This window comes from Hemitrygon akajei, chromosome 5 (assembly GCF_048418815.1).
Source record: "Hemitrygon akajei chromosome 5, sHemAka1.3, whole genome shotgun sequence".
Lineage (NCBI taxonomy): Eukaryota > Metazoa > Chordata > Chondrichthyes > Myliobatiformes > Dasyatidae > Hemitrygon > Hemitrygon akajei.
This window is the reverse complement of record NC_133128.1, coordinates 44,782,501-44,806,379: the sequence shown is the minus strand read 5'-3', so window position 1 is coordinate 44,806,379 and position 23,879 is coordinate 44,782,501. Positions and strand designations below refer to the sequence as shown.

Genomic DNA, 23,879 nt, shown 5'->3' with positions numbered 1-23,879 from the left:
AAGAATACAGTTTGTACTTGATTGCTAGCTTTGCTTATGATCTTTATTCATAGTTTTAGATTCAGCTAATGATTAAATGAGCCACACAGAGTTTCATTTTGTAATCGTATTGTCACATTCTGGAATTTATGTTATTCTGATTCCTTTCTATACATATAAATATAAGATCCAATTAATCTTCCCTACATCAGTCATAACTCTACTCTCCACTTCCACCAATATTTTGAAATAATCTCGTGTTGTTTCTTGTGTCCTTCAATGGCATCATTACCATATGTATATCCTTGAAAAATGGTATATTCTATCATCATCCCATCTTTCCAACTTATTTAGAAATGTTTCTGTTTGGTCTGATTGTTTCAGGTTATTTAAATCCCACCAGAGCCACTGCTTTTTATTTAATTATGACCCGAAAAGGTCAAATAGATTTATTTCTGACCCCAACATTTTTAAAAAGCAGCTTTTGCACCTCCCTGTGGCTTTCTGGTTGCAATCCATGTTAGCACTATTCTTTTTAGACCATGTCAATTATGACTCATTTAAATTATACTTATCTCTGACTCAGAACATTGTGGGTTAAAGTTCCATTTCAGAACTTTAACCTAATGCTTCAATCCATTACTAAAAGTACTGGAATATATTCTGTTCAGGTGCTTTCCTTGAAATCAGATATCATGTATCTACCCTCTGGTGAACAAGCGGATATCAGCTCCTCAGTCAACTTCACTGAGGACAGATTAATCATCGTCTCATTTATATTTGTGGAACTAAAAATTGGTTGCATGAATTGCTTGCCTGCATTTTAACAATAATAACACTTTAAAAAAAATCATTCCTCAATTGGCTGCATCGCAGTTTGGTATCCCTAAGGCCATGGAATATTCTTTATCAGTACATCTCTCTTCATGTGCTTCATTATCCTCCTTTCCAGGGTATCCTCTGACATCACTGTTAGTCTATTTCCTGTATCATTCTTTCAACAAAAATATGCAAGTTTGTCTGTCCTTCTGCCAAGTCAGAGTATGATGATATTTCAGTTCACGTTTAATAAAATTCTGCAGCATTTAATGAGCAGGAGGTAGGGCCAGGTCATTCAATTCAACAGATGTACTTTGTTCAAATTCGATTTTGAATGCAGTAATTGATTAAGTTCTGTTAGCTTTCAGTCTGAAGTAACTTAATGACCTGTCTTTTTGAAATAGATTAGTTTGCCTGGAGTCTCATTAGTGAATTTGTCTGAAACTTCCAGAGACTTAATGAGGTTAATGAAAGTTAATGAGCTAAATGCAGTAAAAATGCTACATAAATATGGAGGGAATATTAATTTAGCATGGTACTAGTAAACTATAAACTATTTTGTACTGCTAAAGGAATGTTAAGCTTAACAACTATTGTAAAAATAAATATATTAGTATTACTGCATGTGCCATTGCTGTTTCATATGCATATTTGTCAATTAAAGTTTAAAAAGCAGGTAGACTGCCCCTTTCTATATCATAGGGGTCCCTAGAATAAAACCAGCAGCTGAAATATATATTTTCTGAGCTTTGCTATGATGTTATCCCAACTTCATTCAAACTTTTAGCTCAAGTAAATGAAAATAATCACTGGAATATAGTAGACAACAGCTCATGAACAAGAGTAATCTAGAGTACGAATCTAAAAATATCTTGAGTGAAAAAAGGATGAAAGAAACCCTAAATGTGGCTGTCCCAATGCACCTTCTTAAAAATGTGTTTCACATTTGTTACTTTCGAAACTTCAGGCTTTAATCCTGTTTCTAATAATCTTTTGAAGCAATGACATGACCAATTTCCCTAACCATTTTTTAAGTATACTTGTATTGGTCAATCCAGCTTTTGTACTTTGATTTCCTTTTGCTCTCTTGGCCTATCAAAGACTGCCCTATCTGTAATTTTCTTTATGGTTTCCTCTTTCTTCCTCCAATGCTAATGCTTTAACTCAGCCTGTCTCAAAGTGCTTTGGTCGGTGAAATAATCTTGAAGGGTAGTAATGGAAAAACAAAACAAAGCAAACAATCTAAGCACATCAAGGTTATTCTGAAAATTAGATAAATAGTCAGATACTGTGTTTGGTGTCAATATGATGCCGTTTGCAGGATGAATGCTCAGTGAGCCATTAGTAAATCAGCTGGGTTTTCACAAATGCTTAACATTTCTCTTACTAGTCCTTATCATTGAACCTTATTCTGCAGTCTCCTCTTTACTTTGATGTAATATAATTAGAAACATACAATTTTAGAAGGAAAATTAATTTATGTGAGAATTCTTTTACCCTTCCACAATAATTTTAGTGAAAGACCCGCGAACTCGGGAAAACTTTATAAAAGATTGTTCCATTTCACTAGCGGTTTTGCTGTTCTTTTGCCATACTATATGGACAAATTGAAGACTACAATGGCTATTTACCACCACAATAATAAAGCACTTCTTCTGAACCATATTCACTGTATTATTTAGGTTGTATCCAGCTTAAAGTTTTTCTTGTGTTATGCATATAGTATTCATTTGTAATCTTTCCTTTAATTCCAATTGTTTCCTTAATTTACCTTACAAAATTCTGGAGGAACTCAGCAGGTCAGGTAGCACCTATGGAAAAAAGGACAGTTGAAGTTTTGGGCTGAAACCCTTCGGCAGGACTGTCTGGTCTGCTGAGTTCTTTCAGCATTTTGTGTGCTTTGCTCAATTTCCAGCATCTGCAGATTTTCTCTTGTTTGCCTTTAACTTACCTTTCCATTTTCCAAATCTGCCTGTTTGCATCAACGTGTGCTTCTCAAATACAGTAGAAATGATCTTCCATTGTGTTCATTTCCTTTGCTGTGTATTGAGCTTCAGTTTTCAACTTCGAGATTTAGCACAAATTATCTGATAAATGCATCGGTGAATTTCTTAAACACTGAACCCATGTAACAGTTCAATAACACATCCAGGATTAAGCTTTCATTCTTCTTCCCCTGGCAGATTGAAGTCACTGCAAACGGTTTGTTCATATTCCTTATTTGTCCAGAACCTCTAGGCCCTTTCCTTCTCCTACCTTCCTATGAAAGAAGCCCATTGTTTATTTTCTTCCTATAATGGCTTTTATGTTTTTAAAAGGTGAATATACAAACTCTATAGCCCCATCACCATGGTAATCAAGTTATTTTTCTCCAAAAGTAAACCAACATGCTAATTAACAGTGTCCATGTTAGACTAGTCCTTCTTTTACTTCTCAGTCTGTCTGCCACGGGTTTATATGAAACTGGTAACAGTCCTAGAAAATTGCAGGATGCTTTAGCAAAGTTCCTGATCTTTTGTTTTTGAAGGCCACATAATGTCCCTCCACTTGCTCTCTCTCTCTCTCTCTCTCTCTCTCTCTCTCTCTCTCTCTCTCTCTCTCTCTCTCTCTCTCTCTCTCTCTCTCTCTCTCTCTCTCTCGCTCTCTCTCTCTCTCTCTCTCTCTCTCTCTCTCTCACATCAGATGGATTCACTTGGTTCAGTTCCTATCTATCTAGTAATAGCCAGAGAATGAATTGTGATGGAATCTGTTCCCCTGCCCGCACCTTTATCTTGCCGGGTCTCCCTATGACTTGTAACTGTCAAGTTGTATTTCCCATGCAGCATCATTCAAAAGCAGAATGTTAGCTTTTATAAAAATTATTGGACATTTGTCTGAACTTCCCTGCCACATTGCTTACCCCTGCTTCCTCTGATTTGCTGCACAGCTTGTTGAATATTGAGTACTGTATAAGCATAAATGCCTCTGGTTAAACGGAAGACCACTGATAATGTCTTGGATGTGCCACAAGCTCTATTCCATAATGGTTGGCTCCCTCTCATCTCACTGTCTGAGGTTGAACCAGGTTGCTCACACCTTTTGAATTTAGTTTGACTTTGATCCAAGCTTTGAGCACGTATCCTTTCCAGCACCAATCCTGCCTTCTTTCATACATGTGGAAATGCTCATCTCTATACTTCTGATTACAGCTGCTGAGTCATCCATGGCTATTCTAGTCTCCTTCTGGCTTGTTTGCCCAGGAATATTTTAGTCTAAGTCATTTAAAAGTCTAAGATTTCTGCTATACTATCCTGTCTGGCTACTGTGCCTAAGCTTACTGGCTACATTGGACCTCAGGCCAGCAACATCTCAAGCTGAAAACTGCCATCATTGTGTTCAAATCTTTTCATGCTCTTGCCTTTCCCTATCTTGACTAATCCATGGAAGCCTCCAAGATTTCTGTGCTCTTTCAATTCTGACTTTTGAAGATTCCCAGCTTTATTTCTTTGAGCTGTTTATTTTTCAGAATGTGGACATCACCAGTAAAGGTTATCCATCCTTAATTATCCTTGAGAATATGGCAGAGTGATTGTAGCCAAATTTATTAACAGTAGAAAATGGAAAAAATTAATTTTGACATTAAATACCTTCAAACCAAGATAGATGAATTGCATCAGTGGGCACAAATTTCCCAAATGGAGTATAATATGAAGAGGTCTGGTCAGGATGAAGACCAGGAACATCACCTGCTCTTCAGAATGTGGGGAGGTTTGGGGTTAATCCACCTTGATACAAGGAACAGAAAAGGGAAATTGAAAAAGACCACAAAATCCTATTGAAGAGATGATCAGGGTGTCCTTATACATAAAATACAGTAAGTTAGTAACAAGGGACAGCTAGTAATCAGGAAGACAAATGGGATGCTGTTTTCTATTGCAATGGGATGGTGTATAGAAGTAGTAAACTCTTGTTACAACTTTACAAGGTCTAGGGCTTCCACCCTTGGAATTTTGCAAACAATGTTCTTGTCCTTATTTAAGGAAGGACATACTTGCTTTTGAGGTGGTGCACAGAATATTCACTCAGATCCATGGGATGAACTTATTGCCTTAAGAGGAGCTGGAGCCTAATCTCATTGGAGTTTATAAGAATGAGAGATGATCTTATAGGAAGCTAGAATTCTGGCTTGCCAGGGTGAATGCTACACTTTAGAATAGTGTTGCTGTTACATTCTACTCTCTCTGTTAATACAATATACACCCGCTATTACTTGCTTAGAGCCATTCTTTATTCTTTGTAAATCCTTTGCATCCTTCTCATTATTATCTCTCCCAGCCAGCCCTGTTTTGTCAGCAAACTGCTGTTCACATTACAGTCTATCCTTAAATCAATATTAATTCCTATAGATAGCAACTAGAAAAGGGCCCATTACTGATCCTAATGTCCATGAACCCAGATAATAACTCCTTTCTTTCTACGGTCCTATGAAGTCTCATTGCCTCTCCATAGTTTTTCCAGATTTTTATAGTTTTGTTCAGGATTTCCAGCATCTTTGCTTCAATGCATTCCTTTGCTTATTTCCTGTTGTTCTGATGAAGTACCAGTCTAGAGACGGGACTAGGTAGTGACACATAGAAACATAGAAAACCTACAGCGCAATATAGGCCCTTCGGCCCCAAATGCTGTGCCGAACATGTACTTACTTTAGAAATTACCTAGGGTTACCATAGCCCTCTATCTTTCTAAGCTCCCCATACCTATCCATGTCTCTTAAAACACCCTATCATATCCGCCTCCACCACCATAGCCAGCAGCCCATTCCACACACTCACCACTCTCTGCGTAAAACACTTACCCCTGACATCTCCTCTGTACCTACTTCCAAGCACCTTAAAACTGTGCCCTCTCGTGCTAGCCATTTCAGCCCTGGAAAAAAGCCTCTGACTATCCCCACAAACAATGCCTCTCATCACCTTGTACACATCAATCAGGTCACCTCTCATCCTCCATCACTCCAAGGAGAAAAGGCCGAGTTCACTCAACCTATTCTCATAAGGCATGCTCCCCAATCCAGGCAACATCCTCATGGATCTCCTCTGCACCCTTTCCATAGTTTTCACATCCTTCCTGTAGCGAGGTGACCAGTACTGGGCACAGTACTCCAAGTGGGGTCTGACCAGGGTCCTATACAACTGTTACATTACCTCTAGGCTCTTAAACCCAATCCCTAGGTCAATGAAGGTTCTTAACCTGCGCAGCAGCTTTCAGTGTCCTGTGGAATTGGACCCCAAGAAATCTAAGCGAAGTTTTGTGGATTCCTCTCAACTATTTCTACATATTGATGGATAACCAGATAACTAGCTGTTTGGAAAGGAGCAGATCACGATGTTTTTCAATCATGGTGAAATATGAAGCAGAATTAAAGTGCTAAAGTCACATTCAATCGAAAGTTAGGAGTGGATAGTGCCATTTAGTTTACAAAAACCCATACCTACCTTGTCCTGCTCGCTGGAGATCATGGGTGGCCAACCACAGCGCAATCAAGTGACTGCCTTTCTTCAAACGCGTTGCCCCGGGGAATTAAAGAATTACAGTCAGCGCAGGGGAGTTAAAATGGAGAAACGCAACGACTTGAGACGTATTTGGACCAGATGCCCGAGGAACATTGCGTCTGCACGGGTATTTGAAAATGTATGTGTCTCTGTTGAACACTGCTGGCACTTTATTTCTGATTCTCATCTCAGACATTTTAAAGATCTGGCCGTTCCTTTTTTTAACAGCTAAAACATCTTTGTTTTGCTATCCATCAATATAATCTTACAAAATCAAAAGAAACTGCACAAAGGAGTGGAAACTTCGTCAGCTAATATCAAACAAAGAAATATAACATTTGTGTTCTCTGTTGGTTCTGGGGAGCCGGTTGTATCTCCTCCGGGCGCTGATGACTATTCTAGTGTGTTGCAGACCTAATGAAACCCGGGAAAGGACAGATGAAATGGACTTGGGAACTGTTTGATACCGCCCGACAAACACCTTGTAGAGCCTTCTAAAATACTAGGTGAAAATAATAAAATCATTTTGCGCTGATTTTAATCATCGGGTTAAACTTTGCTTTGTAAATTTTGGAAGTGAAGAGATTCCGGAAATCTTTCAAATAGATTCAATTCAATAAGAAAGTGAATTTCCACCGAACTGTGTGGGTGCTGTCAGGAACTGTAACCCTCGCGGGAGCCTAACATTAGACTCTATTCATAGGAGTGTTTAATTAGAGGGGTGACTATAAACCGGAAAGGATATCATCTCTGAAGAAGAAGGCAGAGTTTGTCATCGAAATGTCGGTTATAATCGACACCTGTACCCGGCAGGAAGTCCGAGATGAATTTATTCGTCATTTACCCAGGGAAAGCACTAGATCCTTTTTCAGAAAAGGTAATATTTCACGTATGGGTGGTTTTATTAAACTGAAAGCCAGTTTTCTTGTTATTTTGCTTGTGTATTTCAGGAAGTTTATATATTTCAGGAAGTTTATTAGTTAAACAGGATAGACTATTTAAGTATCGATGCAGACTACAAAGATCTCGAACAAAATATAGCAGTATTGGCCTCTGTGACGTAAACCAGTGGTACATCGATTCCGGAACGCTATGGGTCACTCTTAACCGCCTGTAAATTTCACCATTGGACAAACCAGGAAAACAGGGCACCGCAGAACGCGTTAAATAAAAATCGTGTCTGAAGTTTTGGGTGCATTAAATGCTGGGAAACCACATTAAACAATGTGAAATAGAAAACGACTGGAACAACGAATCTATACATTCATCGTACGGTTACTTTGAAAACTCAAAAGGCAATAGAGTAGATTTTAGTGGTTTTCCAAACCTTTTGCTCGTCCTGCACCATTTCTGTACTGCTTACTAATTCCCAATGTAAGTCATAAAACAGAAGGCGGAACTCCGACAAGATGTTTATGAAAAAGCAACGAATAATTCATAGTTCATCATCAGGACGAAGATGTGAAACCTCTCGTAAGGCTTTCTTTGTACACAATGTACTAAAGACGAGTATGCAAATTGAAGGCCACACCTCTGCATTAGTGAATGTAGATGACTGATTCCATGTAATAGAGGTTGCAAGTGGTATTCGAAATTGAATTAAATATATTTGTTAATATATGGCCATATCGCGACTGAATTAGTCAATTCCAATGCATACTGGACACATCTCCTCCACAATCTCTATTAGCGCAGGTGCTAACATGGCTGTGTGCTTGGCTCCCTGGTCTACTCGCTTTACACCCATGACTGTGTGGCTAAGCGCAGCTCCAATGTCTATTTCAGTTTCCTGATGACAGCATTATAAAAAGTGGTGTCCGATCAGCATCTTGAAAATCTGGCTGAGAGGTGCCATAACAACCTCTTACTCAATGTCAGCAAGACCAAGGAGATGATCAGGAGGGGGAAACCAGAGGTCCATGAGCCTGTGCTCAGCAGAGTATCAGCGGTGGAGAGGGTCAGCAATTTTAAATTCCTCGATGTTATTATTTCAGAGGATCTGTCCCGGGCCCCGCGCGTAAGTGCAATTACCAAGAAAGCACGGATTCCTTACGAGTCTACGTAGATCCGGCATGATACTTAAAACTTTGTCTAACTTCTATAGATGTGTGGTGGCGAGTATATTGACAGGTTGCCTTACCGCCTAGCATGGAAACATCAATGCCCTTGAACGGAAAATCCTACAAGAAGTAGTGGATACGGCGCAGTCCTTCACGGGTAAAGCCGTGCTGCCATTGAGCGCGTCTACACTAAGCTTTCTCGTAGGATCCATCATCAGGATCCCCACCACCCGGGACATGCTCTCTTCTTGCTCTCTTTTTGGAGCCAATGTGGGAACTCAGGACTCACTCCACCAGGTTCAGGAGCAGTTACTATCCCTCGACCATATGGTTCTTGGACCAAAGGGGATAACTTCACTCAACTTCACTTACCCCATCATTGAGATGTTCCCACAACTATATGGACTCACTTTCAGGGGCTTTTCATCGAATGTTCTTCATATTTATTACTTAATTATTTATCACAATTATTTCTTTCTTTCTGTATTTGCAAAGTTTGTTGTCTTTTGCACACTGGTTGAACGCCCAAGTTCGTGCGATCTTTCAATGATTCTATGATCGTTATTATTCTATTATGGATTTACTGAGTCTGCCCGCAAGAAAATGAATCTCAGGGTTGTATATGGTGACACATATCTACTTTGATAATAAATTTACCTTGAGCTTTGAATTAATTTTTAAAGACTTCAAGGTGAGAATACTCTTCCTTGTATTTTTACTGCTGTTCCTGTATGGTAGTCAGTTGAGACTCGTGTGTACCTGTATGCATGAGCGTTCAGAATACCAACCTGCCGAGCTCAAATCCAGTTTAGCTGGCAGATTCAACTTTTGAGAAGGCTCGAATGAGGAGGTTGTTGGGTGTGAATGGACTGTGTCAATGTGAGATTACGGCTACAATGTAACAACACCACCAGAGTAAAATAGGACTGATACAGGAAGGTGTTGGATATGGTAGAGCCCTGTGGTGTTGTAAAACAACACAGCTTTTTTTCTCTCTGGCAATGAATTCTGAGAACATAGCCTGCATTACGTAATATTGTAGTGAATAAAAGCGAAAATCAAAATTCACACTTAATTTTTTTAAACTGCTGGCTAAAAGCTGTGAAATTCCAGATTTTAAATCATTCTCTGCTGTCACGAATTTGTTACAGTACATGTGTGTATAAACTCTTGCGGCATGGATTTTTAATATCCTTGTTGGAGTGTTACAAATTTCCTTCTGTTCTCAAAGGTGTTTTAGATTCTCAGCATTGTGTGGATGGGCGTTCATTTAAAATGAATCCCCCCTTGGTTTGGCTGAATTCCAGTTGGTAAAATGGAGACATCAGCATTTAGGGGCTAGTCCAGTCTGCCCCTGGAAGTCCATATGTCAAGTACTTCCTCTGGGGAAGCGGTCTAAATGGTCCCTAAGGTCAATTTGAGGTTAATTATTGTTGTTGTTGGAAGTTTTCAGAAAATAGCAGCTGCTTGGCCCAGCTACTAGTTCTCAACCGCCATCACGGGGTGGGGTGGGGGGGGGGGGGACAACAACAGAGAATGATTAGATTTCTTTTGTAGAAATGCTCACCTGACCTGTTCACGTATGATACAAAATATAATTCCACAGGCGTGATTCCCATGCAAAATACGATTCTGGACAATGCTCACAAGCAGTTCAAAAATGTTCATTTGCACAATGAACATTGAATTTTAACGTTTATCGGTATACTTGGTTCCTCACCGCGCCTTGTGGCGCATCGGGCGGCAAGTGCCGTTTCTTTAGCATTTGCCTGTATTTTACGAGGCCGGTTCGCTAGCTTGGCGCTCACCCGGCAAGGATGGAAAGCGCGCCAGCCGGCTTTGGTTCGAAGTCCGGTGAGAATGTCATTACAGCACCGACCGGCACTGCACTTGGATTGAACAAGTTGAATAAGGTGAAAATGAATTTATAGAATGCATGGGTTCAGGCAGGATGCTTTCCTTGCCTTGGGAGTCTAGAACAGGGACCACAAGCACAAGTAGGCAATTCTTCACATAGAGGGTAGTAAATCTTCGGTTATTCAAAACAGAGGTCAAACAACTTCTGGATATTGAAGGAATTAAGGAAAGCATAAGAAAATGGCACCGAAAAATGAAGTCAACCCATGATGAAGGGGGAGCAGACTGGAGAACCAACTCTTGTGACTATTTCTAATAGTTTTCTCTTAGTTACTAGGATGTCAGTAAATAGAAAGCATTTGTGTGTGTTTCTTTCACATTATGTAACCTATGTGTCAGCATTGGTGTAATCCATCTTTCACAAGAGAAGTGATCGTTTTCGTATATTTATTTATACCTTTCCTTGCGACATATAACAAAGTCATTTAGCACGTCAGATCATTGCATTCCCCAATTATTTTCCCGTGATTATTCCTTAACACATGACCTTTGACACGGCATTGTTCTATTGCCCCCCACTGATACTTGGAGCAATTGTGGTAGCCAATTAACTCAAGGACTAATACTTCCTCAGGATGCGAGGGAAGTCTTCTGAGGGGAAGGGGAGAGCATCCAAACTCCACACAGGCAAGGTGACACCCAGGTGTCTAGAAATGTAACTGTCCACGCTACTTGCAATACCACTGTGCCATTTTTTGTGTGTGTAGTACAAACGTAACTATATAGGCATCCGTTAGTCTCGTGAGATCATGGATTGGCGCCTTGGAAGGTTTCCAGGGCGCAGGCCTGGGCAGGGTTGTATGGGAGACCGGCAGTTGCCCAAGCTGCAGGCCTTCCCCTCTCCACGCCACTGATGTTGTCCGAAGGGAGGGCACTAGGACCCATGCAGCTTGGCGCCGGTGTCATCGCAGAGCAATGTGTGGTTAGGTGTCTTGCTCAAGGACAGTTGTTACTGCCCGTTCTCACCGAGAACACATGCAATGTCTGAAAACATATTTAAATAATCGATCCCGCAATAAAACGCAAGTAGGAGGCCAGGTGGATTCAGCTCATGAGGGCAGCAGTTTCTTCATCAATTCACTTTCAGACTGTGTCTCAGCCTGTTCCATAACTCTAAACCTGGAGAAGGCATTTCCTAAACTTTCTTTATGATTTTTCTTTCTTAAATCTTGCATGGACATTGAATTTCTCTTCATCCGTTAACCAATTTTATTAGTATGATTGTGCCTGTATGAATTAAATAGATTTTAATTCAGTGCACATTTAGCTTTTCAAGTCTGATAACATGACACTCATGCTTGAGTGGCTTGCCAGCTCAGCGAGTCACTCAACAACAACAGCCATAGGTAACTACTTAATATCAAGTTGGCTTGTTATTTAAGATGATTTACTAATGTCTCTCAGATAACTAAATTTACTGGTCTTCTCAGTTTGACTGATACAATACCATGATGTATATACCAAACTGAAGCTTCTTTATCACATGCACATCAAACCATACAGTGTAACGTGTCATTTGTGTTAACAACCAACACAACCGAACGTGTGCTTGGCGGCAGTCCCCAACTGTTGCCGGATATTCCAGCACCAACACAGCATGCCCGCAATGCACTGCAGAACAACAGAACAACACAGTAACAGGAGAACGAGCCCCATCCTCCCTCCCATCCATGTAGATACTGTCCCTACTAGCATACTAGTGTCCACCACTAGGGGTCCTCACCATTTGGGAGATACACTCTTCTCATTACTCCATTGGGGAGGAGGTACAGGAGCCTGAGGACCTCCATTCAACATTTTAGGAAGAGCTTCTTCCCCTCCACTATCAGATTTCTGAACAGTCCATGAACACTACCTCACTATTCCTCTTTTGCACGGTTTGTTAATTTGTTTATTTACTGCAGCTTATAGCATGGTACTACTATGACAAAACAGCAATGTTCTTGACATATAGTATGTCAGTGATAATAAACCTGACTCTGAAATAAAATCCTGGTTTTGATTGACATGTAGGGATGAACATGAGAGCCATATTGATAATATTCTGTGCATTCTCTGAAGTAAAATCTAAATATTTTCTCCTAGCCTTATAATTTACTTGGTTCTCAGTTGCAACTAAATTGATTTTGTGAAATAAATGATGAAATAATGATTCCATCTATATGTTCCATGTGTACAATTAAAAATTGCCATACATGTCAGCAAAAGAACGAAACTGGGATGTTTGCTTTAGAAAAACAAATTGCTCGGGGATTAATATCAAACGGAGATTCTGGGATGGCAAGAGGAAAATCAGTAAAATTTTCTGCTACTAATCATTATCCATAAATGTGCACATATGTGTGGATTTCAAAAACATGGGCTTAACTGCAACATTAAAGCTTGATTCAGTTATGAGATTCACTTGTTAAATATGTCCATGGAAGATAGGAACAGTGGAACTATTCCAAAATTAACATGATATATTTAGGGAGGAACAAGAGGAAAGTATAAAAAAAGGAGGGAAACCCCCATGATAGAATGACATAGTTTGGCTTCAAAGGTTTTCTGCTCAAACAAATTTGAACATATAAAATTTGATTCAGATGTTTAGAACTACTTTGTTTTCATCATAGTTCCCTTCTGTGCAGTACACCATGGATTCTAAGAGAGAATGTTATAAACACAAATATAAAATTGAGGCCAGAGCAACAAACTAACTTGGACTTGGTTAATTTAGTCGACTTTTGCTCCATGTCCTAGGGCAGAGTATTGTTCACATTGGAAATTGCTTCCATGACATCCTGAGGTCACATTGTTGTTCAACCCAAGGATGATTTTTAAATAAATGTAATGTGAACAGGACTTCCAGCAGCTTTTTTTTTTGGCCCTAAGGCTGTGTCCCACCTGGCAGCTGGAAAGAAAACTGATGAAATTGTGAAAGTATTTTTCAGTGTCAGAGACATTTGGGCAAGGATGCCATATGTCGTAGGAATCTGTGACTCAAACCAGTTGCTCCATTCAACTTTACATATTCTAACAACTAACTTAAATTTTACTTGGTTTATGAAACTGGTGGTTTTGTATAGTTTCAGACTTTTCATATTTGTTGTATTTTATTCGATTGCCGAACATCCAGGAATCACCGACAAATCTGACAACATTAAATGTCGGCGCAGTTATTTTTAATACTTTTTTTTTTAAGGGAGCAGCTTTCTTTGATTATTTTCCTCATATTCAATTGAACATTCCTACCCTATGAGCAATTCACAACCAAGAAAGCAAGTTTCCACCAAAACTACAATATGCCTAGAGGCACATAATAGTGTCAGGCTTGGAAATGTCTTCCAGCTTAATTTTCCCTGCCTTTTCCATATGGGAAAAGTACAGTCTCTTATTTTATACCTTGCAGAATGATAAACATTTCAACTCTATGTTGCAAAAAGTCTTTGGAATTAATCCAGACTCCTCCATTCTGTGATGTCCCAAAAAACTCTTCACATACCAATACACTACACCTTCTTTCAGAATCAGAATTAGAATCATGCTTAGTATCACTGGTATATGTCATGTAATTTGTCATTCTGCAGCAGCAGTACAGTGCAATACATAAAAAACTATAAATTACTATGCAAAAGACTGGGCACCCTGGATTTTTATATAAATTTTCTTTTAGATGTTTATTTTTTGTTTTATTTATTTTTTATTTTTTATTAATATACAGCGTGGACTAGTCTCTTCCAGCTTTACAAACCGCAACGCCCAGCAACACTTTGAGTTAATCCTAGCCTAATGCCAGGACAATTTATAATGACCAATTAACCCACCAACCAGTACATCTTTGGACTGTGGGAGCAAACTGGAGCACCCGGAGGAAACTCACACAGTCACGGGAAGAACGTACAAACTCTTACAGCTAGCGGCGGGAACTGAACCTACCTGTACTGTAAAGGCTTGTGCTAACTACTACGCTACTGTGTCAGTAGAAAGGAGCAAATTTTAGATTTCCAAACACTCATTTTCAAAAAAATTTAAATGTTACAAATAACTTTTTGTGTTTTGTTGAAGTAACATATTAAGTAATAGACCACTTTTCAAATAAAAACTTGATTACTTTGTAGGTATATAGCCCTGTGCATGATTAAATACAGAAAACAAACAGCTGCTAATGATCAATGATATAATGAGTTGAATGAATTAACTGCTTAACTGAAACAGAAACGGGTGTAGAAGGAATGAACCAGGGCAAAGGACAACCAAACTAGAAGGTGAGGGTGTGGAAGATGTGAAAGTTTAACCTTCAAATCATCTATTCTTACACCATGGGAAGAGTGAGCATAGCAACAAGACACAAGGTGGTCATCCTGCATCAGCAAGGTCTCTCCCAACAGGCAAGGTTGAGGACCAGAAACACAGTGTCAGACACAGACACTGCATGCAGCAGACAAAAGATACAACAAACTGATGTCTCCTCTAAATTGGAAGAAGTCTAGTATTGCTATCAGCTCTGAGTTCATAGAAACCACTGGAACCCAAGTACACTCCTCTACATTTCAGAGAAGACTTGTCAGAGTAGCCTTCATGGGAGAGTTGCTGCCAAAAAGCCATTTCCCCAAAGTGGAAACAATGCCAAGAGGCTTAACTATGCACAAAAGTCCAAGGACTGGGGCGATGAACAATGACAGAAAATGCTTTAGACTGATGAGATAAATTTTGAAATTTTTGTCTTAGACAGGGGGCAGTTTGTAGAAGGGCCAGAGAGCACTTAACAGATGAGTGCCTGCAGCCAACAGTGAAGCACATCAGAGGCTCTGTGTGAGTTTGGGGCTGCGTTTCTGCAAATGGAGTTGGTGATCTGGATGAATGAATGGAATCCTCAATGCTGAGAAATACAAGCAGATACTAATCATCATGCAATACCATCAGAGAAGTCTTTGATTGGTCCCAACTTCACTCTGCAGCAGGACAACGACTCCAACACATGGCCAAGGTCATAAAGAACCATCCTTTGTGGCAAAAAAGAACAAGGGATTCTGCAACAGATGGTATGGCCTCCAGAGAGCCCTGGTCTCAACATCATCGAGGTTTACCTGGAGAGACAGAAGCAAGCATGACAGCCAATATCTGCAGAAGGACTTTGGCAACTTCTCCAAAATGGTTGGACAACCTACCAGAGATTTTCTTAGATGAAGGGTGATTGATAAGTTTGTGGCCTAAGGTAGAAGGAATCAATTTTAGAAAACCTAGCACATTTATTTTTCAACATAGTCCCCTCCTACATTTATACACTTAGTCCAGCGGTCTTGGAGCATACGGATCCCTTCTTTGTGGACATCCAGAAAGTGGTCCACAGCAGGGGTGATTGATAAGTTCGTGGCCTAAGGTAGAACCCTCCCCTGGTGTTGCCACCATGTCCTTCTTGCGGACCTCCTTGGGTGATAAGCCCTTGAGACTGAGGTAGCAGATGAGTGCACAAAGGCCAATGTTGTCCATTTTCTCAGATAGTGCTTGCCTGGAATTTTCAATTATATGAAACAGAAATACCACAAAAGTTATAAACTTCAAACTTTCTGCATAATCACTTAAAGAATTGAACTGCACGTGCATGTAATGAGAGTTGTATAACTCACCTCCTTCTACCTTAGGCCACAAACTTATCAATCACCCCTGCTGTGGACCAGTTCTACAAAGAACGGATCTGTATGCTCCACGACCGCTGGACTAAGTGTGTACATGTAGGAGGAGACTATGTTGAAAAATATTTGTGCTAGGTTTTCTAAAATTGACTCCTTCTACCTTAGGTCACAACCTTATCAATCACCCCTCGTCTTGTCCGTAAGTAGGAAATTACACAAAATCCCAGAAAGGCAGATAGAAAAGAACCATTACTACAAAGTTAAGAGAGATAAGTAACTAACATGCTCACAGAAATGGACTTGTGCATGTACATCAGACTTTTAAATTTAATAATACGTATTCTGGGAGCTCGTTCATATGCAGGGGTGTCTCCAAGTCAGGTGTTGCAAACCAGAGACTGGCTGTATAAACCTGGAATTCTCTGTTTGTGATATCACTGCTTCCCTACAGGCTCAGTAGTTCTACAGCCTTCTTCTCCAAAATCAAGGGAAACCTGTGAATTGGCAGTAATATTTCTGCACCTTTCCTGCTTAAAAGTAGACTGTAACTGTTACACTCACTTTCATGATAGGCCTGAAGCCATAATTCCTGCGTAGAAAACTTCAAATTTTCCTAGACTTGTGCCTGTGTTCACTATTTTCACTAATAAATATAAAAATTCACTAATAACCAGACACTTGTTGTGTTCTTGGTTTGTGTTTAGCTGTCATTTTGCCATTGAACACAAAAATCAAGACCAATATCTTTCAAATTTGTACATTTCAAGTGGATGTTAGATGCAGTGACAGCTTAAGTAGAGGGATGTAATGTGTGTCGAGCAATACGTAAATGTAAGTGAATCACTGGATTGTAATTCAGTTGAATGCCTCTGAAAATATCATTAGCAATGAAAGAGCCTCAGGTGCAATGTAAATCTCAAAAGGATTTTATAGTTCATTTACTACATTCCAGTGTGCCAGATGTTTGATACTTTATATATTATTTAGTCTAGGAATATAATGCACCCATTAAATGGTTGCTACATGGCTGATTGATAAAGTTTTCCTTCTCATTTGCCCACTGGCCCTGGCTGACACAACCATAATCTCAGTGACAGTTTCCATCTGCACGCAGGCAACACTCAGTGCTCCGTCACTGCCACTTCCCTCGAAGCCTTTGATGTTCCTACTTTGTCACAATGTTTGACACCCAGAGTGGGATGAACAGAATTCCCTTCCAACGGAGTCTCGGGGAGGTTAAACTCATTGTTTTCTGACTCAGATACAAACATTTCTCCCTTGCAACCTACGCCATTTTAATCTGGCAACTGCCCAAAGTGAATAAAGTATTCATATACTTCTTGACTTAAAGGAGGAGCTACAGACCATACATTATGTCAAACTAAAGACTGGTTATTTCCATCTCACCAACATCCCCATGACCCAGGCCTTGCCTGAGCCTGCCACTTGTACTTTGAGTGGTATAAAAGGTGTTATCCTAGGATAAGTTCTCATTCACCCTCTTCCCAACACTTACTGCTCCCCAATTTTAAAATTCCCCCATGTTTTCAAATCTCTTTCAAGGCGTCAACACACCTTATCTTTGCAATCACTTCAAACTCTAGAAATGGCTCCCACCTCCATCCTCACTATCAAAAATAACTGTTCTTGAATTCTCTTGATTATCCTAGAACTTAATTGCCCTATTTCCATTCCATTAATTCTAAGTTTTAAAAACCCCTGTTCCTCACTTTCCTTTATTAAAGCCAACCACTCGGACCTATAATCTCTGGTATGGCCTATTATAAAGATTGATAATGTATCTGTGAATTACCCAGGAATTTTTCACTATACAAAAAGTAAATGCATAATTGCAGGATGCTGCATTTATAATTGCATAGTAACATATTAACATAAAAACATAATAATACTGCAAAATCTGATTGCATGTTAAGTGTTATGAACTCACAGGAAAGAGGATAGAAGACTACATAATATAGTGTGATCTACATACCTTAAAGTTACATTTTTTTATCAATACATCACAACAGCTTAACTTCCATTTCTAAAATTTGCTTTGCTAAGTCAAATTAAGGTAATTTTCTTTAACTTTGGTTGCTATGTAGCTCCTCTTTTTCATCTGTCTCAGCTCTTTACTAATGTCATTGCCTGCACTTTCTATTTCTAATGGTATGCAAGCAGCAGCTCTCCCTCACTACCATTTCCCTCACTCCCTCACTATCATCTCCCTCACTACCATTTCCCTCACTCCCTTACTATCATCTCCTCACTACCATTTCCCTCACTCCCTCACTATCATCTCCCTCACTACCATTTCCCTCACTCCCTCACTATCATCTCCCTCACTACCATTTCCTATGAGATCTTTACAATCTCTGTATTGTTACACTGTCCAACATGCAGTACTAATCTGACTGGTAAATATGTCCAAGTTTGATGAGCTGCTGGTTAGGCTATTAATTGTGGTTGGAACAGTAAACTGCACACAAGTCAAATTAACTTCCACAAACGTTGAACCCATGTTCTGTGGTACTAATTTTCCATTGCTTTACAAGCAAGTTCTGTCATTTTTGTCTCAGGCTAGGTTGTCTGATGACCTATAATGCATAACATTTTGTTTGGAATTGTGACATTAACCCTGTTTATTACTTTTTTCATTCTCTTGGCAACAAGTAGTCCGTAAAATTCTTTCCATCTCCTAACCTCTGTACTTTAATAAAACTCTGGATAATTAAATGCAACTTTATCTATAATTTGAATGCAGCAGAGGGTCTGTTTATGGATTCCTAAACCTTGGTTAGTTCAATTCTATGCTACTCCAATAAATCATTTCCCATTCACCTTGTCAAACTGCTGTTCTACAAATTCATTACCCAGTAGTGGAATTTTTTTTTTGGAATCTTCTATTTTGCTTGAAAATATGTGAATACTTTGCTCAAGTCCTCTATTTCTTCAGTTATAATCTGCTAAATTGATTACTGACATCTGTATTATCCATTCCTCTAAGCATTTTGAAATGTTGGATCATGTTCTATTTCATCTTGTTTTGCATTGAAAACAAATCAACTTTGTAATGTTCTTGTCATAACTTGGAGCCATAACTCTTTGAATTATTCCTTCTCAATCCTCTCATCAATTTATTAATGTTTCTTTGGTGATACAAACATGGCATTTCCCTGCGGCTTTTCCCTCGATCTGTTGCCAGAACTTTGCTTAGCAGTGCCACTTGTTATGGCAGCAGATATAGGAAAACCAGGCATTGTAAGCAGATTAAGAAAATCTCATAGGATAATCTAGATTATTTTTGCCATGAATTAAATCTTTTATACTTTTTCTTCTCAAGATCCAAATTCATCCAATATTCAAATTATAGATTTACGTATTGTAATCAGTTTAATTTGTGTTCAAATATTTTAACAATGCGTCTCAATTCCTGACAATCTTATTGGTATACAGTACTTTGATTTCATGTGAATGTCACATCAGTTCAAAGTGAATTCATGCTGCTGTTCTCTCTGTTCCATAACAAATCCCTCCTGTTCCATGGTATAGCCACACTATTCTATAATATACCCTTTCTGTTCTGACATACCCATTCTGTTCAATATCCATTCTACAGATGTTGTGCACATCTGCACACAAAACACTGCTGCCACCTTAATGTTTTATAGAAAGCAAAATTACTTTTGCTCAATGTATATAAAAAGCAGTGTTCATTCCTAATGACCATGGATCAAAAATATGTTGCAAGAAATTATTACTTAGTATTTAAAGCATAGGTATTTGATCTTCATTTCTTACAAAATATTGTCTACTCAGTATATCAGGGTTACTATTTCATTCACATAAAACACTAGATTGAATAATTCCATATCATTCCCATGATATAATAGAACTTACTGAAGCCAGTTCTCTCTCCCTTTGGGGTGACTGTGGTCTCAAATACTTGGGCAATATAAATTAGGGTGAAAAATAACTAATGACTGCTATATTATTGGAAGTGCAACTTTTCAGATGATGGGATAATGAGATAAAATCTGCTATTTCAAAGGGATATAAAAATAATTGAGAAGTGTTTTAAAGAAGAGATTAGCTTTAGTTGTCACATGTATACCACGAAAGGCGTTGCTTGCATCACACCTAATCAGATAGGATTGTGCTGGGTAACCCACAAGTCACCATAATTTCAGCACCAACATAACATGCCCACAGCTCACTAACCCTAGCTCATACATTTTTGGAATGTGGAAAGAACGCAGAGCACCTGGAGGAAACCCACAAGTCATGGGCAGAATGTATAAACTCCTTACAGACAGCAACGGGAATTGAACTCTGATCTTATGTTGTAACATGCTGCATTGCCCTGCCTGTTATCTATGGTGCCCTGGATTCGCATAATAAAATTCACTGATTACAGCAATAGGAAAGACAAACCGCAACACAGCATCAACATACTTCAGAAATGTTTTTATCCCAATAGTGAAACTGATGTTTTCGTTAAGTACATTCTCCTTGTGCTGTTTATTCAAACTGAGTTATTTGTAAAGTGGCGGTGCAACTATCTGGCTGTCAACGTACAATTTATAAGAATTCAGACTACACATAGTTTTTAGCAGAAGCATAAATATTTTTAGCTGTATTTCAGTTATATCAGAATTATAATTTTTACTCTGTCTGCATCTGAAGATATTTCAATTCACAAATAACCAAAAAGCTAAATAAATTTTGTAAATATTGATCTCTTGTTAACTAAAACAAAATTATAGATGCCACTTAACTAGCTGACTCTGATCAATTCTGCTCTTCAACAATCCTGATGTGATTGGCTCGTACAGTGATTCATAGGGATTTAGAGCAGATATTTTTTTTAAAGAGGCCTTTGCTTTCAATCAGAATAAACAGAAATAAGAATACATCACATTTTAGGATTCAGACAAATTTTTCTGTATTTTTTTGTGCAAAAATAGTTACTGTTCAAATACTTCATTTCAAAGCATGATATATTTGCATAAGGAAACAGGGCACCAAGAAGTAGACAGACATTAGCTCTTTCTCTCTCTCTAAAGAGCGTAAACAATAATCCCAGAAAATACTGGGAACATTCAGCAGCTGATACAGCACATTGCAAAGAGAAATAAAGTTAGCATTTCAGGTCATTGACTAGGCATCAGAATTAGATGTTAAAAAACAAACATACAGTATTTTAAATTGCAGAGACTTTGGAGATATAGAAGAATTGCCTGTGTAGGCCAGAGACCAGATGAGAAGGGATTACAAAAGAGGCAGTGATGCCAGCTGGGCGAGAGCATCATAGGTAATTTGTCTGGAGAAAATGTGCAGATGAATGAGAACGGAGGCGAGAGACAAAATAAAATTATCCAACTGTAATATACTCAGCACTATGAAATCTGAAGCACAAGAAAATGCTGGAGTCAGGAAGCATCTGGTCGAGAAACAAAAACAGAGTTAACTTGTTAGTTCGGTTATAACTGGAAAAGCTGGTTTGCTGAAACGATTGTCAAGTTCTAAGAGCTGTAATGTATCCAGACTCAAGATGAGATGCTGTTATCTGAGGCCACATCAGGCTTTAGTTGAGCAATGTAAGGCATTAGTGACAGAGAAGTCAGTGTGAAAATGAGGTGGAGAATTATAATGAAAGTTAAGTGGAGGCTCAGAGTCACCCTCATAGTCTAAACAGAGGTGTTCTCCAAAGTGGAATGCATGGAACATAGAACAGTACCGGACAGGATCAGGTACTTTGGCCCATGATGTCTAAGCTAACCTTTATGCCGATTAAACTGACTCCATTTGCTGCATATTGGTCTATGTCCATGCATTTCCTGCATCATATGCCTGTCTAAATGTCTCTTAAAATTTGCTATCGTATCTGGCCCCACCACCTCCCCCAGTAGCTTGTTCCTTGACAGTCTGTATTAAAGAAAAGCATGTCTCAAATCTCCTTTTAAACACCTCTCCCCATACACACACACATTTACCTTAAAGGTATGACCTCTAATGTTTGAATCCAGAATTTGATTGTTTTTAAATTTCAGATTTTCAAGATCTGTAATTTTTGTTTAAAATTAATAATTAACCGTCTTAGTAATTACTGAACATCTCAGAATTGATTATGCTATCATCCTGGTTCCTGAAGTATTCCTCCATTAAATGATGAAGAAACATTGAATGTGAGATTTTCCTAAATGGTGGTAACTTAGTATTGTTGACAACCATAATTGTATTGCTCATTCAATCCTATGCTTAATCACTTAAACAAAACTTCATATATTTCTACTTAACTTGCTCTAGCAATTAAGTTCCTGTCAAATTTTCTATTCAGAAAAAAACCCAGCCAAATGAAATATGCTGTTAGATTCTGGAAGAAAAGAAATTTCACAACAATAATAAGAGCAAATTGGTAGAGATGTTTGTACTTGACTATTGTTCAGAAAAATTAAACAGTGCACATCCTGGATCCAAATAAATGAGCTTAATATTAAAGCCATTTCTATTGGTACCTAGGAGTACAGTTAAATAATCCTAAGGCCACTGCCACAAAGCTTCTTTGAAGCTCTTTTTTCTACAACTTGGTACATAATTTGGCAATATTAGTAGTTTAAAAGGAAAATCTCTCTTGATATCTTCATATTGATAAGATAAATACAGATTACATTTGGAAACACAAATTCACGCTTTTGCTCAGCTGTGGGGGAGAAAAGCAAATGCAGAAAATATAATTGTAATAAGATACTACTGGCTTAAATTTCAAAACTATCTATAACATGTAGCAGTATTCAAAATGTTACCGTAACCATGAGTTTTGTTTGTTGTGAAGTTATATAATAAAGTGGCAGCTGTTAAATAATCTCTAGTAGAAAAAAGGCTTCGTGACTTTAAGGAATGTTATGTGATAATGAACATCAGTTACACCATTAATTTAATTGGACATACAAAAGTTAAGAAATGGGCAAGGGTAGTAAGCAAAGTATAGATTCTTTAAAAATACCTTTCACAGTGATAAGCAAGCCCCAAAGTTTGGGATAGGAAGTTTGAGGGGTTTTCCGTTGGCATAATGATAAAAGAACTTGGCCATCAGAAAGAGATAATAATTAACATAATAGTTAAGAAAATTAAGCATTATTGACTTGGTCTTCCGCCTTTTTCTGCAAGAAAAGTCCAGAGCCCTTCACAGACAATTCCTAGCTGCTTTTATGTGAGATACTGAAGGGTTCTACATGAAGTGCTAATCTATGTTTTTTTTCTAGTGCTGGTGGAAGTACTCCAATTTTCAAAGTTCTGTAATTATTCTCTATTTCTCAGGTTCTTATGGCTTTTATCCTACATAGCTTATAATGTGATTTCCTCTGTGTCTTTCAGAGTCTCAGCTGAGCTCAGATCAGGAGCAGAGCCCGGCAGCAGAGGGGGAGAGCCCAGCTCAACATACAGCCTGTTCCTATAGCTCTCCCACAGAACTCACTGCCGACACCTCCTCATCTCTCCCAACCTCCTCCATGGATGAGATTCAGATGGAACTTCAATGTGCCGACCTTTGGAAGCGATTTCATGACATCGGCACTGAAATGATTATCACCAAAGCTGGAAGGTACCAGTCGCGAATTTTAAAGATAATTTAAATTTGTGCTATTTTATATAGGAATGTGTGAAAGCTCACTCACAGCTTTCTGTATAACGTCAAGTCTCCAACCTAAAGAACTATGATTTTGAAATTTGTTTTTGAGTTGGTCTGTGGTCTCTGTCTGAACATCTTCATCAATCTGCAACAGCATTATGTTTGAACATGGAACATTTGCCTGACGCTTCTTTAGATATTCATTCCTTAGCTCCGTTATCGTTAGCAGAATCTTTAGTCACCATATCCTTCAGCTCTGAAATTCACACCCTAAACACCAATTCTCTCTTTTCTTACAAAGTCTTTTTTATATGCTGCTTGCTCTCTC

General features: G+C 38.7%; 1 protein-coding gene across 1 annotated transcript in view; it reads left to right on the top strand.

Moving 5' to 3' along the window:
- tbx15 (T-box transcription factor 15) overlaps positions 1–23,879 on the top strand; it is an 80,847-nt gene that overhangs the window by 6,281 nt on the left and 50,687 nt on the right. Inside the window, exon 2 of the mRNA XM_073045396.1 lies at positions 23,299–23,524. Coding sequence (XP_072901497.1) covers positions 23,299–23,524 — 226 coding nt within the window. The remainder of the gene's footprint in view (positions 1–23,298; positions 23,525–23,879) is intronic.